The 23,402-nt window shown below is 39.9% G+C and overlaps 1 protein-coding gene across 1 annotated transcript in view; it reads right to left on the reverse strand.

Annotated features, from left to right (window-relative positions):
• Positions 1 to 2,563: 2,563 nt before the first annotated feature.
• The window catches only part of Mccc2 (methylcrotonyl-CoA carboxylase subunit 2), a 77,429-nt gene continuing 56,590 nt past the window's right edge, over positions 2,564 to 23,402 (reverse strand). Inside the window, exons 14-17 of the mRNA XM_074077327.1 lie at positions 21,214 to 21,370; positions 20,083 to 20,197; positions 9,341 to 9,426; positions 2,564 to 5,817 (exon numbers count right to left, since the gene is read on the reverse strand). Coding sequence (XP_073933428.1) covers positions 5,700 to 5,817; positions 9,341 to 9,426; positions 20,083 to 20,197; positions 21,214 to 21,370 — 476 coding nt within the window. The 3' untranslated portion in view covers positions 2,564 to 5,699. The remainder of the gene's footprint in view (positions 5,818 to 9,340; positions 9,427 to 20,082; positions 20,198 to 21,213; positions 21,371 to 23,402) is intronic.

Raw genomic sequence — 23,402 nt, forward strand, 5'->3', positions numbered from 1 at the left:
GAACTCAGGGCCTCATACTTGGTAGGCACACACTCTATACCTTGAGTCTCTCCACCAGCCACAAATAACATTAGGTTTCAAATTTCAAGCAACTTTAAGGCAAGTTATTTTTAATTATCTTATAGGAAGGTGATTAATAGAGCTGTGATTGAAAAATGTTGAAGATATTTCCTACAGGGTCCAAACTTCTACTTGTTTTTCTTCTAAGTTCATTTCTTACAATTAACACTTCTGAATTACACCTTTAAAATGATTTTTTGCTCCAGCTTACTTCTAACAAGTAGATCTCCAATCCAGACTATCATCTGGAACATACAATTGCCTAGAAAGGGAAAAGGCAGACAGGAATTCCATTTGGTTCTCAGAACAACTTGATCCTTTTGGTGTCCAATTCCAGATATGAGGGAAATTGAGGCACATTAAATAAAAACAAACTACTCTTGAGGGTTTTGTGGAAGATCTTTTGTCAAAACAATGCAAACCTCTGTCATTGTCATTACTACTTAATTTATGGCACTTTTAGAGAAATGTTTTAAGTGACACTAGGGTCTGATTATCCAGCTCATCTTATTTAGACAAATTCTAACTTAAACATATTTCTTGAAAACTGAAAAACAGAAGTGATCTTGTCTCTTTCCATTCTCTATGTACTGAGAGGCAAATTTAGCAACAAACTAGCTGGATATTTCTTAAAATCTTATGCAACTCATATCATCATCCTGACTAAAATTCATAAATAAAAATGAAAAAACCCTCCTATTTTAGTAAAAAATTATAAATATTTGCTATTGGATATATTATAAAAAATAATTTAAATGTGGTTTTAGTGATGGCCAGGTACTCCTAAGAAGAGGAAGGCAAAAGTACTTCTGAAATAGCCATGAGTCCTTGTCTCATTAACGTTCCTGCCAAAGGAATGTCACCTCCTTTTTTTTCACGTTTGTATTAGTGCATGGAAACTGTGCCATGGGGTGGGGGCTCATGTGATAATTCCACAAATGAATATACTTTGATCATCCTCACCCCCTTTATTAATTCTTATCTCTCCCACCCATTTATTTTTTGGGGGGTTGCTGTTTTGGCTGTTCTGGACCTACCACTTGAGCCAAGCCCCCAGCCCTTTTTGCTTTTTGTAAATTATTTTTTGGATGGGGTCTCCTGTAACGCCCAAGGTTGGCCTCAGACTTTTATACTCTGACTCATGCCTCTCGTGTAACTGGGTAGAGAAGTCCATCATCATGCCTGGTTTATTGTTTGAGATGGGATGTCACTAATTTTCCCAGGGCTGGCCTCAAGCCTGGATCCTCCTGCTCTCCACTTCCCAAGTTGTTGGAATTACAGATGCACTTGGCTCTTTTGCAGTTGTTTTGTTTTTTTTTAATGGGTTTCATTGTAACCTTTTCTCATACATATATAGATACATATATATACATATTCTCATTTCCCTTTCTTTCCCTCCTCCCACCTCTGGCTGATCCCCCAGTTTATGTTCATACCTATTTTTTTCTTTAACTCTAGCTTTTTCATATGAAAGAAAATGTGACTTGTGAATATTACCTAGTCTTGAAAAAAATTTGTCTTCTGAATTGATGTAAATTTTAACAGAAAATTTAGTGTAATTTTAAAAATACCAAATGTGTTTTTTCTGCCAGCTTGGTGCCTGTGAAGGCCTCCTGGGAACAAGACTTCTAAAAGGTAGAAATGGCTGGAAGGCTTTGTTGCACAGCCACCCTTGCTGGCTGTAAGCAGTTTCTCCAGAATTATTTGGTTTTTTTTTTGGGGGGGGAGCAGTATTGGGGTATGAATTAAGGGCTTTGTGCTTCCTAGATAAATGCACTGTCACTTGAGCCCTGCCTCCAGCCCCAGGATCTGTAGAACAAAATGGAGCATGTAGCTGCTTTTAAATTTTAAGGCATTTGCTGGGTGCTAGTGGCTCATACCTGTGATCCTAGCTACTTGGGAGGCTGAGATTGGGAGGATCAAGGTTGAGGCCAACCCAGGCAAATAGTTCATGAGACTCTATCTCCAAAATAACCAGAGCAAAATGGGACTGGAGATGTGGCTCAAGTGGTAGAGTGCCTGCTTTGCAAGCAGGAAGCTCTGAATTCAAACCCCAGACCCACAAAAAAAAAAAGAAAAGAAAAAAAAATTGAAAGTGTTTATGCCCAAGGTGAAACTGGATTCTTTTTGGGCAAGAGCTGTGCTTATGCGTACAAAGTAAACAACATAGTGACTCCTGGCCACAGATTAAACAAAACCAGAGCAAACTGGGGAAAGGTAACTGGTGCCCATGGAAGCAGCGGCATGCCTCATGCCAGATTCCAAAGCAACCTCTCTGTGGAGGCCACTGGACCAAGAATCCTTTTGATGCTGTACTTCAAGGAGTTAAACTAGTGAAAAGTAGAAAGCTAAAATGGACTTGTACTCTTACAAAAAAATTAATGTGTTCCTTCTAAAAAAACCCAGCTACCTCAGAACCATGATCTTCTATATGTATGTCCCCACCAAATAAGCAGAAGTGACTTTCTGATGCACACAGTCTCAACTGAACATCACACACAAATGACTGAAAGTTTAATTTTATTAGGAAAGCATGATAGGTATACTAGGTCATATAACCAATCTTCTCATTTTAAAACTATACGGCCTGAACATATTAATTATAATATGAATTTTTGTATTCATTCAACAAATACTTAGTACCTGCTAGTGCCAGGCATTGTCAACACAAGGTAAGTAGAAGCATCCCTGCTCCAGGGGAACTTACATTCTAGCAGGGATTGGGGGGGGGTTGCAATATTAAGGAAAGTTTATGGTAACATAATGAATTTGTGATAGAGGAAAGGTAGGGCAGCCAGCCCAGTCCAGGGAAGTCACAGAGACATTCCTAAGGATCAGGGGCTAAACTGAGAGAAGGAAGAGCTTTAGCTGCAGGATAAGTGTGAAGAAGGGTGAGTAAAACAGTTCAGGCAGGGAAGACTTACAGACACCAAGGTGCAAAGATAGGTTCATAGAAATGGAAGTCTAGAAGGGCTGGGGCCATTCTCCCTTGAAGAGAGGCATCAAAGAGTAGAGGGTAAAAAGTGACAGTCGAAATCATGGAGCACACTGGGGGACTGGCACTGCTTCTGTCAGGAACCACTGAAGGATGTGAAGGAAGGGAGCAACATAGCAAATCTGACTCCAGAGTAGTCAGGCCGGACTGGGGAAGACTGGGTGCAGGAGACCACTCCCAAGGCCCCTGGTGGTAAAAGACGTAAGTGGAGGGATTCAAGAGGCAGGAGAGGAGGCAAAAGCCACAGAACTGGGCAACTGAGTGTGAGGATCCTCTAAGACAACCAGCGTGGATATCTAGTTGGCCTGTTGGATACACAGGCCTGGAGGTCAAAGAACTGTACCAAGAACTGTGGCTGATTCCCAAATGGCAGCTGATGCCACGAGAGGGGCAGAAATGAACCACCAAGAATAATCAAGAGATGAGATTAAGTTAAGAGTTAAGGAGATAGCTGGTGACTCATAGCTGTAATCCTAGCTCTGGGGAGGCTGAGATTGGGAGCATCCCAGTTCAAGGCCAGCCCAGGCAAATAGTTCACAAGACCCCATCTCCAAAATAACCAGAGCCAAATGGACAGCAGATGTGCCTCAAGCAGGAGAGTACCTGATTTGCAAACCCCAGTTCTACACACACACACACACACACACACACACACACACAAAAAAAAAGAGTAAGTAAATGTGCCAGGGGCTGAGGGAGAAAGGAAGTGGGGAAAGAATTTCAGCTGGGAATGAACACATTCTAGAGATGGTTGTTGGTGGTGGTCTCACAGCAAAGTGAAGGTCTTTAATGACACTGTACACTAAAAATGGTTAAAATGATAAATTTTATGTATCTCTTGCTGCAATTAAAAGATACTTGTATATCATATGTTTTAGAATAAGAATGTGTTCCTGTTTTAAGTAGTTTCAACCTGCTTTTTAAAGAGAGGAAGTTTAAACTGATGTGAATAATTAAGTGTGGTAGTGATTATTACGGGGATCCATGTATTGGAGAAATGGCACATTGTTTGTAATTCTGGAAACTGAAAAGGCACTTAAGATAATAGGAAGTAATTAAATTCCTGTATTAGCTGCCAAGTCATTTAAATTTCCATCTTCATCAAGCCCCACAACAGATTCTAGTTGCCAGGATTTTAATTTTAATTGGAGAGCTAAGTAGTTTAATTTGTAAGTATTAGATTTCATATTTTTACAGTTTTAGAGAAAGGGAAATACACATTTATCAAACACATTTCCCCCAGGGAATGAAAAGGTTTGCTGAATATTTTAAGTTGAAGTTACTTCATGAATATTATATCCACAGACAAGATAGAAAGGAATCATTTTTAAAAAGTTTAAGTTCCAAAGAGAGTGTAGCCTAAAGGAATGGTAAGTCAGTCACAAGTGCTGGCTTTCTCAATTTGTACTGGAACATCCTTATATTTTGTTTTAATTGTATCTGTTTCTCAACCGAACGATTTATTTTCCCTTATTTTCTTTCTTATGCAGAGTTCAAGTTAATTAATATTTTACTGCATCTGATAATGTATTATGTGTTTAAAGCCCAGTGAATTCATTTTGACATTCTTGCGATTTCATATGCTGTATTCTTCAAGCAATAAAATTCTGATGTGTTTTATTCAAAACAAATGTATTCATGTTTATTAATGAAAATCAAAATACATAATGAAAGTGGGGCAAGATGGATCACTAGAGGAAGAGGAGCATCCAAAGGAAACTAAAATAACTTTCGAAGAGGCTCGTACCTAGAGTGGTAAGCCACGACGAAGGCCCACGTCTCCTGAGGATGGTGTTCAAAATCTGAACACCACAGTTACAGCTAAGAAAGTCAGGAAAGAACTGGCTTCAGACCATGGAGCTCAACATTGACTTCAGAAAGAGTTGTTGCCACGGAAGCCAGAAAAAGGCAGAGTAAAGAGAGTAGTGAGAAAATAGAGTCCACTGTGTAGACATGAGAAATCTGACTACTGGAAGAAGGAGATAAGATGGTGGCCAAAGGAAAAGCAATCAATGCTTTCCAAAAATAAGTGATAAAATATCATTAAACATAGTCAGCAAAACAATCATTTCAGCAGAAATACAACTTTAAATTCATAGTCTCCATAGTCTTGGAATTTATAGATTAAAGAACTTTTCAAACTGTTTGTGGGATAGAAAGGATAATTATAAATTATTCTCTTCATTTCATGGGTGATAAAATTGAGCCACAGAAAAATTTCTCTAAGAAAATTTAAAAGGTTGTTGCTCATCAAATATATATTCTCGCTGATTTTTTTTTTTTAAGATAAAAAAAGTGCAATGCAGCTGGGGGCATGGTTCAAGCAGCAGAGTGCACAAGGTTCCGGGTTCAATCCCCAGTACCACAAAAAAAAAAAAAAAAAGGACAATGAAGCCAGACTTCACTCTCTCACCTATTACTCAGGAGAAAGAGGTGGAGGATCACAAGTTCAAGGCCAGCCTAGACTACATTTCAAGTTCCAGGCCAACCTGGGTCACTGTCTCAAAAAAAAAAGATACAATGCATTGTGCTGAGAAAAAAAAATTACTGTAATAGCCACATATTCAAAAATATTTAAAAATTTAAGGCTAATATATGTGTTAACTTTTGGTATATATTCAACAGAACATATTTTCTATTCTGGTTACATCCGGAAGATTCCAAACTCAGTCTTCTGGATTGGTGCGTTGAGGGCTGCACTAATACTGAGTCCCAGGACCAATCTGGTGTCCACTGGATCAATAATCCCATCATCCCACAGCCTGCAAAAAGAATGAAGAATGGGTTATTATGAGTTTACCACCAAACCACCATTTCAGTCCATGCCCAGGGTGACTTTCTTCAGATAACCCGGGTCTGCTGACTAATACGTGTATACTAGAGTCTCCCGCAGAAACCATGTTCAAGAGAACAGAAATGAGAGAGGAAAATGACTTTCACCCCAGGCCACCACAGAAGTCACATGGCGCGTAAGGCTTTAAAAGCTACTTACTGCAAGAAATCTTAAAGTAACCTTTACTTATTTCAGGAAGAATTTTCCTTCTCTTTTCTGCCCACACAAATGTACCCATCAAACTGGTATGCTTTGTCATTAATTTGGAGAGCCACATAAGCCCAGGTAGTAATTTCAAAACAACAGCTTTACTGGAAAAAGCAGTATTCCTCCAAACTACCCCACTCTTAGCCAACTGAAAATTAATAAGCAGGTTTCCATATATTTTATTTAAAAAATAAATACCTTTAAATATAGTTCTTTATTTTTTACTACATTAAAAAAAAGAAGTATTAACCTTAAACTGCTTACAGAGGAAACTTTCAAGTGAATATTTTAGTTTGCTTTCATTGACAACCTCAAATTTGTGAATAAAAATGAAGGAGAAACAGTACAGAGTGGCAGTACTGCTTTCTTTAAACAGACTGCCTCAGGTACCTAGACACTCCATCAATTATTAAACCATTCTTACAACAACAAACAGGCAGGAATCAAACCTCTGCTCATAAAACATTCATAATAGGGATCCTAAAGTATCAGTGGCCAAGAAAAAGAAAGCCTCAATTAGACTCTGTGGCCAGGTGACTTGATTACACTCCCCTCTGAAGCCAGCAGCAGTGAAATCCCACAGAGCAATGAGGGAGGGCTGGTTAGTGACACCCACTAAAGACCACTTCAGGTAAGAGGTTCTAATCAAATGCTGACAAAGTTTGATTGTAACAGTTGAGCAGAAGCAAACTGGCAAGATACAAGTGTGACATGAAGGGATTAAGCAAACACTGGAGGGGCTGAGGACATGACTCAGTGATAGAGCACTTGCCTGGCACACACAGGCCCTGAGATGCAAAAAAACCAAAAACAGACACATTGGAGGTTCCAGTACCAGGTGATGACCAAGCTCTGAAAAGCCTTCTTTAGCCACATTCATGCATAAGCAAGCTAGAGAACTGTTGGTAAGCTAGAATTTACTAAACCCAAGAATGACACCCTTAGCCAGCTTGAAAGTCCCTTCACCTTTAAGAGAAAAGTGCTATCTCCAGGCACTTTTTGTTGGATAGTTTCAACAGAAGGGTTAAGCACCTACAAATTAGGAGAAACCTTTCTGTATTTCAACATTTATTTCCAAAGGGAAGTCTATCGAGGCCATGTGCACTCCTGCCTTGAATGCAATCCATTTAAAATATGGATGTTAGTTGTCTGTAACAGTGAAACTACTCTCTGGAACTCAGGGAAGGAGGGAAAGGAAAAGATAATGACAGAGCATCAACAATATTGTAAAACATATCATCTGTGAAACTAGAGGATATAACAATATGTACTGAAAGCTGTTGAATAATGGGGGGGTGGGAGGGAAGGGTAAGGGAGAGTAATGGAAAGGGCTGAACTGACCAAAATAAAGTATACTCACAGCAGGGATACACTGAGAAACCCCTTTGAACACTGGCTTAGGAATTAAAAATGAAAGACAGGACTGTAAAATAGGTACAGTGTGTGGGGAGGTACTTGTGGGAGGGGCAAGGGTGAATGCAGGAGATGAATGTGAGGGAATATGGTGGATGGGCTTCACATACATGAACACAATACAATGATGAAACCTCTTGCAACTGCTTTAAGTGGGGTGGGGTGGAGCTGAGGGAGGGAAATAGCAGGGGTGATCTAACCCCCAGAATGTAAGGCTATTCAGAATTGTCACAATGAATCCCCCCATGTACAACAAACAGATCCTAATAACAGTGAAGGGGAAAATGGATGTTTGTACAAAAATAATAAAGGATGCAATCTTTCCCAAGAGATGACTTATCTTAGCCCGGGCTAAAAACAAGATCATGGCACACAAAGTACTCTATTTTTGTGTTTTGAGACAGGGGCTCATGTAGTCCAGACTAACCTTGAACTTGCAATCCTCTTCCCTCAGCCTCCCAAGGGCTAGGATTACAGGTGTGCACCACCACACCCAGGATGCTTTATTTTCAAAGTTTAATATTTCAACTGTCTGAGTATCTCAGTCAAAACCGTATGTGAAAAATCTGTCAGTGAGCTTAGAATACACACTTTAGATTTCATCTTAAGCATCTTACATGCCTTCCTATTGCTTCCTTGTTTCTAATGCCTGCTAAGTCTGTTTGTGCGACGTCAAAAATCAGGATCATGTGTGTTTCTCAGATAAAAGACTAAAAAATATTTTGTTCTAAATAAAATGAACCGATAGACCCACCATAACAAAATATACCTGAAAACCTGTCTGAAAAATATATATTTAGCAAGGTGACAAACAGAACTTTGTAAAATCCCAAATGTTACTACTTGAACCCAAACAAATGATGGCATTGACAGTACACTTAGCTCTTGTACCCTTGTGCCAAGGGCTGTGCCAGCCACAAAGAATGCATCCAAATGACTGGAATGGATTCTAACTTTCATTTTCTTCTCCCCCTTCTCTCCAGTCTGCTCTCACCAGTAAATGGCATAAGTCATAGCATAACCTAATTTTAAAAGACACACAGTTACTCTTTTTCAAAGAGAGACATGAAGCTTAGATTTTTCCCGAATGCAGAACATTCAAATTGTTGGGAAAAAAGATCTGAAAGCACATGCCAGCAAGCCTCCAGCTGGGACAGACAGGGACAATTTATTACCTCATTAACTGGCACAGAAAACAAACAAGCAACAGCTGCAATGGGTGTGAGGTAATTACTTGGCACTGGCGTGGACCCTGCTGTGACGGATCACCCCTCAGCATCTGAGCACACTTGTTAACAAGTGTTTAAAACAGGGTAACAACAAAATAATCAGAGAGCAGGGTATGAAAGAAATCCATGTTTTTAAGCAAAAATTAGAATTAATTCCTAAAAGTGACCCACCCCAAATTGTAACTCATATTCTCAGCTCCTGGCATGACCCACTCTCTGGGTACAGGGCCCCTCTAGTCCCTGGATATCAGAACCAGAGGTAGCCTGAGGGGGTGCAGAATCAGACCAATGATGATGGACCTGCAGTCCTGGGAAGCCTGGAGGAGGGTAGCAGTTTAGCATAAAGAAACAATGGTGCAAGTTTAAGTTTGTCAACTTTTTTTTTTTTTTTTTTTTTGAGACCAGGCCTTAGCCCAAGTTGGCCTTGAACTCGAGATCCCGTGCCTCAGCCTCTAAAGTGCTGGGATCACAGACATGCACACCATGCCCAACCAGACATTTTTTTTATTCCTATGATGGCCAACCATGCCAACTGCTCAGGCCTCTGTAAAGCTGCTGCCCTGACTGCCCTCAACAAGGAGTGAGTGGTTCCCTGGCTCCCACCTTGCACTGGAATAGTAAGGGTTTCCTTCCTCTTCAAACCTCTTAATGATGGGCTCCTTTAAACTTGCTTCTTCAGCACTGGAGAACTGAAAGAAAAGGGACCATGAGTAAGTCAGCTTCACTGAACAATTCATACTGTTTAGGTAACCTCCAACAACACAAAAGGTTTCATGAATAAGAATGGTACAACCAGCTCAAGGTGTGGCTCAAGTGGTAGAACGCCTTCCTAGGAAGAGCAAGGCCTTGAGTTCAAACCCCAGTACCATACCACAAAAAAAAAAAAAAAAAAGGTTCAATGAACATTGAATCATTCCAAGTGATGCTGTAACATACATGACCTGGCCTCAGACAAGTATGAAAGGAGGTCACCATTACAGCTCCCTTATCAGAGACAACATCCTGAGGCCATCTGACATAAGGTCAAGACCAAGGGTGTCAAATATCATGCATTCCAAAAAGTAGTATTATGGATGTGAATTATACAATCTAGCAAAACAGCTACATGACCATCAGCAGCCTCCCATTTAGGAGGTGACATGGGGCTAGTGAAGTGGCTCAAGAGGTAGAGCGCCTACCTAGCAAGTGTGAGGCCCTGGTTCGGACCCCAATACCACCCCCCCCCAAAAAAAAGGTGAAGTATAAGATTTTCATCCAAAATAGACAAGATTTTAAAAATTTCAAAGGTCAAATGGGTAAAATGTTAACCACATTTGGAATAACCTCTTCAATTTCCCAGATAGCTAAGGGATATTCTGCTCACTCATTACAAATTTCATGGATTTCCTCTTGGCATTATAAGGATAAAGTGATAATTCAGACATAAAAATCTACAGAAGAGACTGAAGGGAGGCGAATATGAACAAAGTACTTCATACACATGTACGAAAAAAGAATAACAAAACTTGTTAAAGACTGTTTTAAAAGAGGGAGAGGGATGGACTGGAGGCATGACTCAAATGGAGGAGATCCTGCCTAGCAAGTGTGAGGCCCTGAGTTCAAACCCCAGTACTGCAAAAAAAAAAAAAAAGGGTGTGTGGGCCACCAACAACAGGTGGTGGTGAGCATGTGGGGAAAAAGGAACCCTCTTATACTGCTGGTGGGAATGTAAACTAGTACAACCACACTGGAAAAAAATTTGGAGCAGGGATTCCAAGATGGCAGCTAGAGGGAGGAAGCAGAAAGCGAGCCTCCTATAGTGAAGTCTTGGAGAGACGCTGGAGACACACTTTGCAGGCATAATCACTGAGAAAAGGCATAACTTTGACCCCTCCACACCTCCAGCCGGCGCAAAGAATCTCCACTTCACATTAAACGGAGAAACAAGGAGGGCCCCCCGGCCGCCAGTCGCCAGCGCCCAGACGGCTTGGCAAGACACAGACCAGGTGAGCTTCGCCGTACTGCGGTACCCCACAGACAAGCCTGGGCCAGAGCAGCATAGCCCCCTGGACAGACTAACCTCCACCCGGGGAAAAAAGAGAAACTGAGTAAAGACACACGGGAAAGAGGGTGTGGTGCACTGAGCACCGAAGATTGGGGGAAGGGAATCCTTCCCGGGACTGTAAATAAACAAGCCGGTCTGGCTGGAGAGCCTCTGGCAGGAGCAGGGGCGTGCGCCCAGCAACCAGGAGCGGGAAATCTTGTGAGAGTGGCAGAGGGAGAAAAACTACACAGAATAGGGAAGACCCACTTCCCACGTGAGCTGTAAACAAACATGATGGCTGGCAGGAGCAGCAGCACCGGCCAGTAATCAGGAGCATGCGTGTGTGTGTAGTTTTGTTCTACTTTATGTGTCCCCTTTGATGAGACAACTACAGAACAACATCTGAGGCACCATCTCCAGGATTGGAGACTGAGACAGACCCCCAAATTATTAAGACTGAAACTTCATTGCATTTGAACTTGGAGGTTTTTTGGTTTTTTGGTTTTTTAAATTTTCTATTTTTTCATTTTATTTTAATACATTTTTATATATAGATTTTTCTTTCATTTACTTATTTTTTATTTTTATTCTTATCTTTTTTTATTTTTGATTTTTAATCCTCTCTCTGTCTCTCTAATATCTGTTCAGCTTACTGTCAATTAGGACACTAAAGCTCCCTGTTTATACCTTTGAAACCTTCTTGTCTGATACCCTGTTCTGTTTTCTCCCTCCAGTCTGTGTATTTGTTTTTCCCATTTCTTTAACTTCTTGCTTTCCATCTCAGCTCACCCTTCCATTCTAAATATTACCATTGTTATTATTACAAGCTAGAAAATACTTAATTGCACACAGTACAGGGACAGTAACAACACCAAAGACAATGATGGGAAGACAGTTTCCCCACAGCAAAAAATTAGTATAGGAACCAGAGGGGAATGAAGAAAACAGGTACTCAGATCCAGACTCCAACAAAATGAAGACAAACTATGCCAAAAGACCCAATGAAGCCCACAAGAATAATTTAAAAGAAGACATACTACAGGTACTCAATGAAAATTTTATAGAGATGATACTGGATAGGGTCAACCAAAATGTACAGGAGACACTCAAGAAAATCCAAGACAACAAAAATAGAGAATTTGAAAAAGCAAAAGAAGAAATAAAGGAAACCATAGAAGCACTGTATAAACACCAAAGTGAAAGAGAGAACACGATGAATAAACAGATAAATGAACTCAGGACAAAAATAGACAACATAAAAGGAAACAAGCCAGGATATGGAAAACCTCAGAAAAAAGAACGAAACAGAACTGCAAAACAAAACGGAAAGCCAATCCAGCAGAATAGAACAAACAGAAGACAGAATCTCAGAACTTGAAGATGAAATGGTAATTAAAGAAAAAACCGAAGAACTATTAAACAACTCAAGACCTGTGAAAAGAAAACGCAAAAACTCACCGACTCCATCAAAAGACCAAACTTGAGAATCATGGGCATCGAAGAAGGAGAAGAGGTGCAAGCGAAGGGAATGAGTAATATGTTTAACAAAATAATAACGGAAAATTTCCCAAATCTAGAGAAAGATATTCCCATACAGATGCAAGAGGCCTCCAGGACACCAAACAGACAAGATCAAAATAAAACTACCCCACGACATATCATCATTAAAACAACAAGTTCAGAAACTAAGGAAAGAATATTGAAGGCTGTAAGAGAGAAAAAAACAAGTAACATACAAAGGTAAACCCATCAAAAACACAGCAGACTTCTCAACAGAAACATTAAAAGCAAGAAGAGCGTGGGGTGAGATCTTCCAGGAACTGAATGAAAATAACTTCAACCCCAGGATACTCTACCCAGCAAAACAATCATTCAAAATAGATGGAGCAATAAAAGTCTTCCATGATAAGCAGAAACTAAAACAATATCTGACCACAAAGCCACAACTACAAAGGATTCTTCAAGGGATTCTGCACACAGAAAGTGAAACCCAACATAACCATGAAAGGGCAGGCAGCACCAAACTACAGGAAAAGAAAAAGCAAGACAGTAGAGAGTAACCTCAACTTAGGTACACACAATCAAACCTTCAAACAACTAAGACAACTAAATGACAGGAATCACCACATACCTATCAGTACTAACATTTAATGTTAACGGATTAATTCACCCATCAAAAGGCACTGCTTGACGAAATGGATTAAAAAGGAAGATCCAACAATTTGTTGCTTACAGGAGACCCATCTCAATGACAGAAATAAGCATAGGCTAAGGATGAAAGGCTGGAAGAAGATTTACCAAGCCAATGGCCCCCGAAAACAGGCAGGAGTAGCAATACTTATCTTTGACAAAGTAGACTTCAAACCTACATTGATCAAACGAGAAAAAGAAGGACATTCCATACTAATAAAAGGGGAAATAGACCAAAAGGAAATAATAATTATCAACTTGTATGCACCCAGTGTCAACGCACCCAATTTCATCAAACATACCCTGAAAGACCTAAAAGCATATATAAACACCAACACAGTGGTTGTGGGAGACTTTAACACCCCATTATCATCAATAGATAGGTCATCCAAACAAAAAATCAATAAAGAAATCTTAGATCTAAAATATACAATAGATCAAATGGACTACTTGATGTCTACAGAACATTTCATCCAACTTCTACACAATAATACATTCTTCTCAGCAGCCCATGGAACCTTCTCCAAAACAGATCATATCCTAGGGCACAAAGCAAGTCTCAGCAAATATAAGAAAATAGAAATTATACCGTGCATACTATCTGATCATAATGCAGTAAAAGTAGAACTCAACAACAAAAGTAAAGACAAAAAATATGCAAACAGCTGGAAACTAAATAACTCATTACTTAATAAAGAATGGATCATTGATGAAATAAAAGAGGAAATTAAAAAGTTCCTGGAAGACAATGAAAATGAAAACACAACCTACCAGAACCTATGGGACACAGCTAAGGCAGTCCTGAGAGAAAAGTTTATAGCCATGAGTGCACATATTAAAAAGACTGAAAGATCCCAAATCAATGACCTAATGATACATCTCAAACTCCTAGAAAAACAAGAACAAGCAAATCCCAAAACGAACAGAAGGAGAGAAATAATAAAAATAAGAGCTGAAATCAACAAAATAGAAACCAAAAAAACCATACAAAGAATTAATGAAACAAAAAGTTGGTTCTTTGAAAAAAATAAACAAGATCGAGAGACCCCTGGCAAACCTGACTAAAATGAGGAGAGAAAAAACACAAGTTAGTAGAATCAGGAATGAAAAAGGGGAGATAACAACAAACACCATGGAAGTCCAGGAAATCATCAGACTACTTTGAGAACCTATATTCAAATAAATTTGAAAATCTTAAAGAAATGGACAGATTTCTAGATACATATGACCATCCAAAACTGAACCAAGAGGATATTGATCACCTGAATAGATCTATAACACAAAATGAAATTGAAGCAGCAATCAAGAGTCTCCCCAAAAAGAAAAGTCCAGGACCTGATGGATTCTCTGCTGAATTCTATCAGACCTTTAAAGAACTGATACCAACCCTCCTTAAACTGTTCCACAACATAGAAAGGGAAGGAAAGCTGCCTAACGCATTTTATTAAGCCAGTATTACACTTATCCCAAAACCAGGCAAAGACACCTCCAAAAAAGGAGAACTATAGGCCAATCTCCTTAATGAACATTGATGCAAAAATCCTCAACAAAATAATGGCAAACCGAATTCAACAACACATCAAAAAGATCATTAACCACGACCAAGTAGGCTTCATCCCAGGGATGCAGGGGTGGTTCAACATACAAAAATCAATAAACGTAATAAACCACATTAACAGAAGCAAAGACAAAAACCACTTGATCATCTCGATAGATGCAGAAAAAGCCTTTGATAAGATCCAACACCATTTCATGATAAAAGCTCTAAGAAAACTAGGAATTGAAGGAAAGTACCTCAACATTATAAAAGCTATATATGACAAACCTACAGCCAGCATTATACTTAATGGAGAAAAACTGAAAAAATTCCCTCTAAAATCAGGAACCAGACAAGGAAGCCCACTATCTCCACTCCTATTCAACATAGTACTGGAATTCCTAGCCAGAGCAATTAGGCAAGAAGAAGGAATAAAAGGAATACAAATGGGTAAAGAAACTGTCAAAATATCCCTATTTGCAGATGACATGATCCTATACCTTAAAAACCCAAAAAACTCTACTCAGAAGCTTCTAGACATCATTAATAGCTATAGCAAGGTAGCAGGATATAAAATCAACATAGAAAAATCATTAGCATTTCTATACACTAATAATGAGCAAACTGAAAAAGAATACATGAAAACAATTCCATTTACAATAGCCTCAAAAAAAAAATCAAATACCTAGGTGTAAACCTAACAAAAGATGTGAATGACCTCTACAAGGAAAACTATACACTTCTGAAGAAAGAGATTGAGGAAGACTATAGAAAGTGGAGAGATCTCCCATGCTCATGGATTGGTAAAATCAACATAGTAAAAATACTAAAAGTATCCCTAAAGTAATCTACATGTTTAATGCAATTCCCATCAAAATTCCAATGACATTCATTAAAGAGATCGAAAAATCTACTGTGAAATTTATATGGAAACACAAGAAGCCACAAATAGCCAAGGCAATACTCAGTCAAAAGAACAATGCAGGAGGTATCACAATACCTGACTTCAAACTATATTACAAAGCAGTAGCAATAAAAACAGCATGGCACTGGCACAAAAACAGACATGAAGACCAGTGGAACAGAATAGAGGACCCAGATATGAATCCACACAACTATAACCAACTTGTCTTTAACAAAGGAGCTAAAAATATACAATGGAGAAAAGACAGCCTCTTCAACAAAAACTGCTGGGAAAACTGGTTAGCAGTCTGCAAAAAGCTGAAACTAGATCCATGTATATCACCCTATACCAAGATTAACTCAAAATGGATCAAGGATCTTAATATCAGACCACAAACTCTAAAGTTGATATAGGAAAGAGTAGGAAATACTCTGGAGTTAGTAGGTATAGGTAAGAACTTTCTCAAAGAAACCCCAGCAGCACAGCAACTAAGAGATAGCATAGATAAATGGGACCTCATAAAACTAAAAAGCTTCTGTTCATCAAAAGAAATGGTCTCTAAACTGAAGAGAACACCCACAGAGTGGGAGAAAATATTTGCCAGCTATACATCAGACAAAGGACTGATAACCAGAATATATAGGGAACTTAAAAAACTAAATTCTCCCAAAACTAATGAACCAATAAAGAAACGGGCAAGTGAACTAAACAGAACTTTCTCAAAAGAAGAAATTCAAATGGCCAAAAAACACATGAAAAAATGCTCACCACTCTAGCCATAAAGGAAATGCAAATTAAAACTACGCTAATAGTTAGAATAGCCATCATCAGCAACACCACCACCAACAGGTGTTGACGAGGATGTGGGGAAAAAGGAACCCTCTTAAACTGTTGGTGGGAATGTAAACTAGTACAACCACTCTGAAAAAAAATTTGGAGGCTACTTAAAAAGCTAGACATGGATCTACCATTTGATCCAGCAATACCACTCTTGGGGATATACCCAAAAGACTGTGACACAGGTTACTCCAGAGGCACCTGCACACCCATGTTTACTGCGGCACTATTCACAATAGCCAAGTTATGGAAACAGCCAAGATGCCCCACCACTGACGAATGGATTAAGAAAATGTGGTATCTATACAAAATGGAATTTTATGCAGCCATGAAGAAGAATGAAATGTTATCATTCGCTGGTAAATGGATGGAATTGGAGAACATCATTCTGAGTGAGGTTAGCCTGACCCAAAAGACCAAAAATCGTATGTTCTCCCTCATATGTGGACATTAGATCAAGGGCAAACACAACAATGGGATTGGACTTTGAGCACATGATAAAAGTGAGAACACACAAGGGAGGGGTGAGGATAGGTAAAACACCTAAAAAACTAGCTAGCATTTGTTGCCCTTAATGCAGAGAAACTAAAGCAGATACCTTAAAAGCAACTGAGGCCAATAGGAAAAGGGGACCAGGAACTAGAGAAAAGGTTAGATCAAAAAGAATTAACCTAGAAGGTAACACACACGCACAGGAAATCAATGTGAGTCAATGCCCTGTATAGCTATCCTTATCTCAACCAGCAAAAACCCTTGTTCCTTTCTATTATTGATTATACTCTCCCTACAACAAAATTAGAAATAAGAGCAAAATAGTTTCTGCTAGGTATTGAGGGGTAGTGGGGAGAGGGAGAGGGCAGAGTGTGTGATAAGGGAGGGGGTGGGGGCAGGGGGGAGAAATGACCCAAGCCTTGTATGCACATATGAATAATAAAAGAAAAAAAAATTTGGAAGCTACTTAAAAAAGCTAAACATTGATCTACCATTTGATCCAGCAATTCCACTCTTGGGGATATACCCAAAACACTGTGACACAGGTTACTCCAGAGGCACCTGCACACCCATGTTTATTGCAGCACTATTCACAATAGAAAGTTATGGAAACAGCCAAGATGCCCCACCACTGACGAATGGATCAAGAAAATGTGGTATCTATACACAATGGAATTTTATTCAGCCATGAAGAAGAACGAAATGTTATCATTCGCTGGTAAATGGATGGAATTGGAGAACATCATTCCGAGTGAGGTTAGCCTGGTCCAAAAGACCAAAAATCATATGTTCTCCCTTATATGCGGACATTAGATCAAGGGCAAACACAACAAGGGGATTGAACTCTGATCACAAGATAAAAGCGAGTGCACACAAGGGAGATATGAGGATAGGTAAGACACCTAAAAAATTAGCTAGCATTTGTTGCCCTCAATGCAGAGAAACTAAAGCAGATACCTTAAAAGCAACTGAGGCCAATAGGAAAAGGGGACCAGGAACTAGAGAAAAGGTTAGATCAAAAAGAATTAACCTAGAAGGTAACACCCACGCACAGGAAATCAATGTGAGTCAACTCCCTGTATAGATCTCCTTATCTCAACCAGCAAAAACCATTGTTCCTTCCTATTATTGCTTATATTCTCTCTTCAACAAAATTAGAGATAAGGGCAAAATAGTTTCTGCCGGGTATCGAGGGGGTGGCGGGGTAGGTGGTAAGGGAGGGGGTGGGGGCAGGGGGGAGAAATGACCCAAGCATTGTACGCACATATGAATAATAATAAAAAAAAGATGTGTGGGGGAAGTAATATTAAGAAAGGTTAATAGAAGGAGTGAATTTGATCAAAGTCCATGATATGCAATGTGTGAAAATATCACAATGAAACCCCTTTGTACAATTAATATAACCTAATGAAAAAGGGAATAAAAAGAAACCAGGAAAAATAAGTAAAAATAAAATTCTACAGAACTTTTTTGATATCTTGAAAAAATATTTTCACCTTAAAAAAATTCTAGACCTAGGACTGTGGCTCAGTGGTTTAGTGCTTACCTAACATGCACAAGGCCCTGGGTTTAACCCCCAGCACTGCAAAAACAAAAAACAAAAATTCCAGCCAACACGGTGAAACATGCCTGTGATTCCAGCATTGAGAGGGCAGAAGCATGAGTTCGAGGACAGACCAGGCTACATAGCAAGTCCTTGTCTCAAAAACCCAAAATTCAAACAAAAAACTTTTTTAAAAATCTGCAGCAGAATTTATTTATTTCAAGTACATCTGACCTTCTTTTAAGTAAAAGCTTTAATATCATTTTATAGGTCAAGAATTTAGAGGGTCACTGACAGTCTATTATCCTTTCATGTACAAAAAGGGACGAATTCCACTATCTGTATATCAAATTAACGAAGAACTACCTCTTAATAAAAGATTAGCATGCTAGGCTTCATGGAGTTTAAGACATGCGTTCAGAACATCAGAGAGAATTTTATATCCCTTTCCCATACAACCCTATCAATGTCCTCACCCTCAAGTCTACCTGACCTAGACATCTACACAAAAAAGCAGAGGTATAATTCAGGTTATAACACATATATATACATATAATGTCATTAGGAAACTCCCTGGATAGCTATCTTAAACAAACAAAAGTGTCATTCTTTTTTCTTCTACAAAATCAGAGAACAGGAGGGCAGAACAGATCCTGTCTGGGGGCTCAGGGTTGGTACCAGTGGGAGCGGGAAGGATGTGGGGGAAGGTGTAGGAAGGTGAATATGGTGCAAATACTGTGTACACATGTATGTAAATGGAAAAATGAAATCTGTTGAAACTATTCCAGGATTTGAGGGAGGGAGAAAAAAGAGAATGATGGAGGGGGTGAATTCAAGTATAATATATTTGATTTATTTAAGAACTTTTGTAAATGCTACAAGGTACCCCCAGCACAACAATAAAAAATAAAAAAAAAAAGATTAAAACAAAACAAAAAAAAAACCCAAAGGTGTCCTTTCGTTTTGACGCTAGTTGGTACTAAAGTACATCTAAAACCTCAATTTAAGTCTATAGAGCTCCTGTTGCTTGGCAAAGATGATCAGGGAATGGAGGCATTTGTGGATTCATTCAGAAAGGCAGGAACCACTGGTCTGGGTTTATGTTACCCCAACTTGGAAAACCCAGTGGTAGACCAGATGACCCCTGGATGGCAGCCCAAAGCCTGAGAAGGCAGGGCCTCCTCCAAATGAGGCTTTCCTACAAAGAGACAATGGTGTACCAAAGCAGCTTCAGGAACATACCATGAATATTTTAAAGCAGTTAAAAATTCTCACCATAAAAATTACTGCAAAATTGCAGAAGACTCTCTAACAGAGACCAAACAAAAGAATCCATTTTAAAAGCTAATATGCCTTTCATCTAGTTTCCACTGCCCTTTCTCTACTTCTGTTCTTTATACTTTCACAGAATACAATGTTATTCAATTCTCAGTAGATGACTGAGCCCTCCTACTCAAGGGATCCTTAACAACAATATAAAAGTAAAATGGAAAAAATTAAATTCTGCTGCTTTCAGTCATAAAGTCAAAGAAGTAAATCAGATTTATTTGAATCTTGCTAACCTCAAATGACTAAGAGTCAAACATACCTATGCCTTAAGCACTACTCATGGGCAGTTTAAGAAAAATTTGTAAATGACCACAAAGGTATACCAAATGAATGGCTTTTAAAAAGAAACACAGAAAATGGCAAGTAAGCCTAAACTGCTCAGACAGCTTCCGGTTAGCATCTCCTCAACTCTCTCCATAAACAGGGATTCTGGGCTCCAGTGGCCTCACTGGTGAAGGCCACACCTAGACAGAGGGGAAATGTCACTTACCTGTTTCCCCTCCCGTGCTTTTTGGTCCCTTGCTACTGTGGCTAACACAGTAGCTGCCTGCTCCCCCCCCATCACTGAAATCCGAGCATTTGGCCACATGTAGAGAAATCGTGGGCTAAGAGAAAAGAAAAGAATGATCCAGTGAGTTCAATACATGATACAGAGATTTTTCAGAGGCCATGCTTGTCTTTTAAATCGGTGGTTCTTGTTTTCAACTGCACATTACAATAATCTGGGAAGCTTTAAAAAACAAAAACTAAACCTGGGGCCCAGTGTAATAATCCCAGTTACATGGGAGGAAGAGGTTGGGGGATCATGGTCTGAGGGTAAAAAATAAAGATCCTATCTAAAAAAATAAAGTGAAAGGGTTTGAGGCCATAGCTCAAGGGGCGGAGTGCTTGCCTAGCAACCATGAGGCCTGAGTCCAATCCCTAGTTCAGCCAAAAAAAGACTCAACCAAAAAATAAGAAAACATCAATGCCTGGAACCCATCTCAGACCAATCTCCAGAGATGGAATCTAAACATGAATGTGGTTTTTAAGTTCTCCAGGTGACCCATTCTGGATATAAAAGTATTTATAATATTCTTTGTTATCTGTGACCATCTTGTTACCACTCCTGATACTGGCTATATATGTCTTATCTCTTTACGTTTAGTTTCACCAAGGGATTATCAAGTTTGTTAACCTTTCCAAATAAACACCTTTGGGCTTTACTGATTCTCCTATCTCTATCTTATGTCTACTATTTCTTACGGCCTTTTTATTGTTCCTGGGTTTAATACATTGTTCTTCCTGGGCCAGATGCTCTGTTGATTTTCAGCCTTACTTCTTTTCTACTACAGAACACACAGTGAAGGCTTTAAACCTCTCTCAAAGCAAGCTCTTAGCTGCATCATACAAGTCTTAATGTGTGGCATTTCCAAGTATTTCTTGGATCCCATTGTAGGGTTTTTTCCCAGATAGTACTTTTGGCATTGGACTTAATTTTACCCTTTGGATTGATATAAATTAGGGTATAATTGACCAAGATTTGTGGATGCTGTATCTCAGGCCTGATGTAAACTGGCCGTTCATAATTGTACTAGAAGCATGCTTATTTCTGTCATGGAAAACCATGACAACCACCCACCTATAGGCTCTACCACACATCCCGTAGTTCCCAGCCCCGTAGGACCCTCCAATGATGACAGTTATCTTAGGCACTTTGGCACAGGCTACGGCAGCCACCATCTTGGCACCATCCTTGGCAATTCCTTCGGCTTCATATTCTCTACCAACCATGAATCCTAGGAGAGAGAGCAGAAATCCATCCTGGGAGTGCTGCAATGCACTGCAGAAGGGAATTCCTCCAGGGTACTACAAGGACATCTTGTCTTAAACTAATTTTCCTACAAGCCTCTTACCCTAACAAAAGATTCCCAGGTGAAACAGACTCCCCAAAGTGTGTTTTGAAAGGTAAAATAAAAATTTCCTCTCATCACTTTTTAAACTTTCTTAAAACAGGTCATTTGGATGCACACGGAGGTCTTCAAACAACAAAAGGAAGCAGTATATCCTTAAGAAACTTCCTCAACACAGAGGCTTGATGGTGAAAGGCTGTGACAAGGCCAGCTCAGGGAGAAGGTACTGTGGCAAGTCAGCCTGGGAGAGGCTAGGTCTCCACTGACCTGGTTGAAAGTAAAAACTGTTCCTTCTGCAGTGCTGCTTTAAAACTTTGATGACATCACGATTAATGTTTCATGGGGATGCTAAGAGGCCCTGCCAGTGGCTCCACAGCAAGCTAAAATTTTACCATTGTAATTACAGGATCCTTGTACTTCCTCAAACCCAGCTCTGCTGAAACTTCTCTGCTGCTGCCATGCACCTTTCAGCCCTTGAGCTCCTCCCTCTTCATCCCAGAAACACCAAGTCAGGCATCATGGGTAGCCTTCCCCACCCCAGTGTCCAAGGAAGGCATTTCTTCTCCCATGTTTGTAGACTTGCTTGCCTGATCAGCTGTCTCTGTTCCTGCTTCCCAAACCTCTAGCTTCAGGTCATCCCATTCTGCACAACAGTGCTGATGGACCTGCAGTCTCCATGGTCACCACGGGAACGACAGCAGGGCCCTTGCCTTTATGGGGCACTGTCTGCTGCCTCCAGTTGCCCTGCTCAGCCAGCCCTCAGAGTAGCTCAGCCCTCCTTGAGCTAGTTCTTTAAGTCCCTGGAACATTCCCACCATAGTCTCCCACCCCCAAAGTATCAGCCCTCCTCAAAGTCTTTCCCTCACCCCTCTCCTCCTCTGCACATGGTCTGCCTTCAAAAGGAGGAGTGAAGACATCTTATTTGGCTTTCTCAAATCCTCCTTCCCACTCTCAAAACACTGTATAACCATGCCCTTCGTCCTTTCCTCTTCTCTTTGTAGACAAACCAGAATTTCTCAACGACTTGTTCCTGAGCCTTCTTTCCTTCTCCCTGGGGTGTTCTTATCTATTCCCACAGCTTTAAATATCATTTCCATATTCTGATGCCTACATTTTCTTTTCTTTTTTTTTTTTTTGACACAGATTCTCACTAAGTTGTCCAGGCTGACCTGGACTTCACAATTCTCCTGCCTTGGATTCCTGAGTGCTGGGATTACAGGCATATGTGTACCTCACCTGGACCGTCTATGTGTGCATTTTCATCCCCAAGTAAGACACCTCTTCTGTGCCCAAGATTTATTCAGTGGCCCAATGGATATCTCACACATCCCTCAAATATGATGTAAAACAAAACTGAGCCTCCGCCCTCTGCCCCAACACAGCCCAAACAAACAGTAACGTAGTTTTTTTCTAAGCACAATGTTTAACTTATTGGTATAAGTCGTTAGAAACAAGGTCTCTGGATCAGCTAAGCTTCAAAGTCCTTTTAAACTGCATTTGTACATGGATTACCACACACCTGCTCAGGCTGCCATCTAGAAATAACTGCTCTCAAAATTCATCAAGGAAGCTGGGCATGGTGGTATATGCCTGCAATCTTAGCTCTTGGGAGCCTGAGGCAGGAGGATATTGAGTTTGAGGCTAGTCTGAGCTAGACAGCAAGAACCTGTCTCAAAAATTTAAAACAACCTCATCTGGGGCTGGGACTGTGGCTCAGTTGTAGAGCACTTGCCTAACATGCTTGAGGCCCTGCGTTCTATCCTTAGCACCACAAACAGCAACAACAACAAAACCCACCTTGTCTAACCAAGTATGCCGAATGTGAGTGCAGCACAGGATGGAGATGTTTTCCCACCAGTATTGCCCAAAGCCCTGCTTGCTGTCAAAAGCCAACCCCTCCTTCTCAAGGTCTGCCAGA

This window comes from Castor canadensis, chromosome 6 (assembly GCF_047511655.1).
Source record: "Castor canadensis chromosome 6, mCasCan1.hap1v2, whole genome shotgun sequence".
NCBI lineage: Eukaryota > Metazoa > Chordata > Mammalia > Rodentia > Castoridae > Castor > Castor canadensis.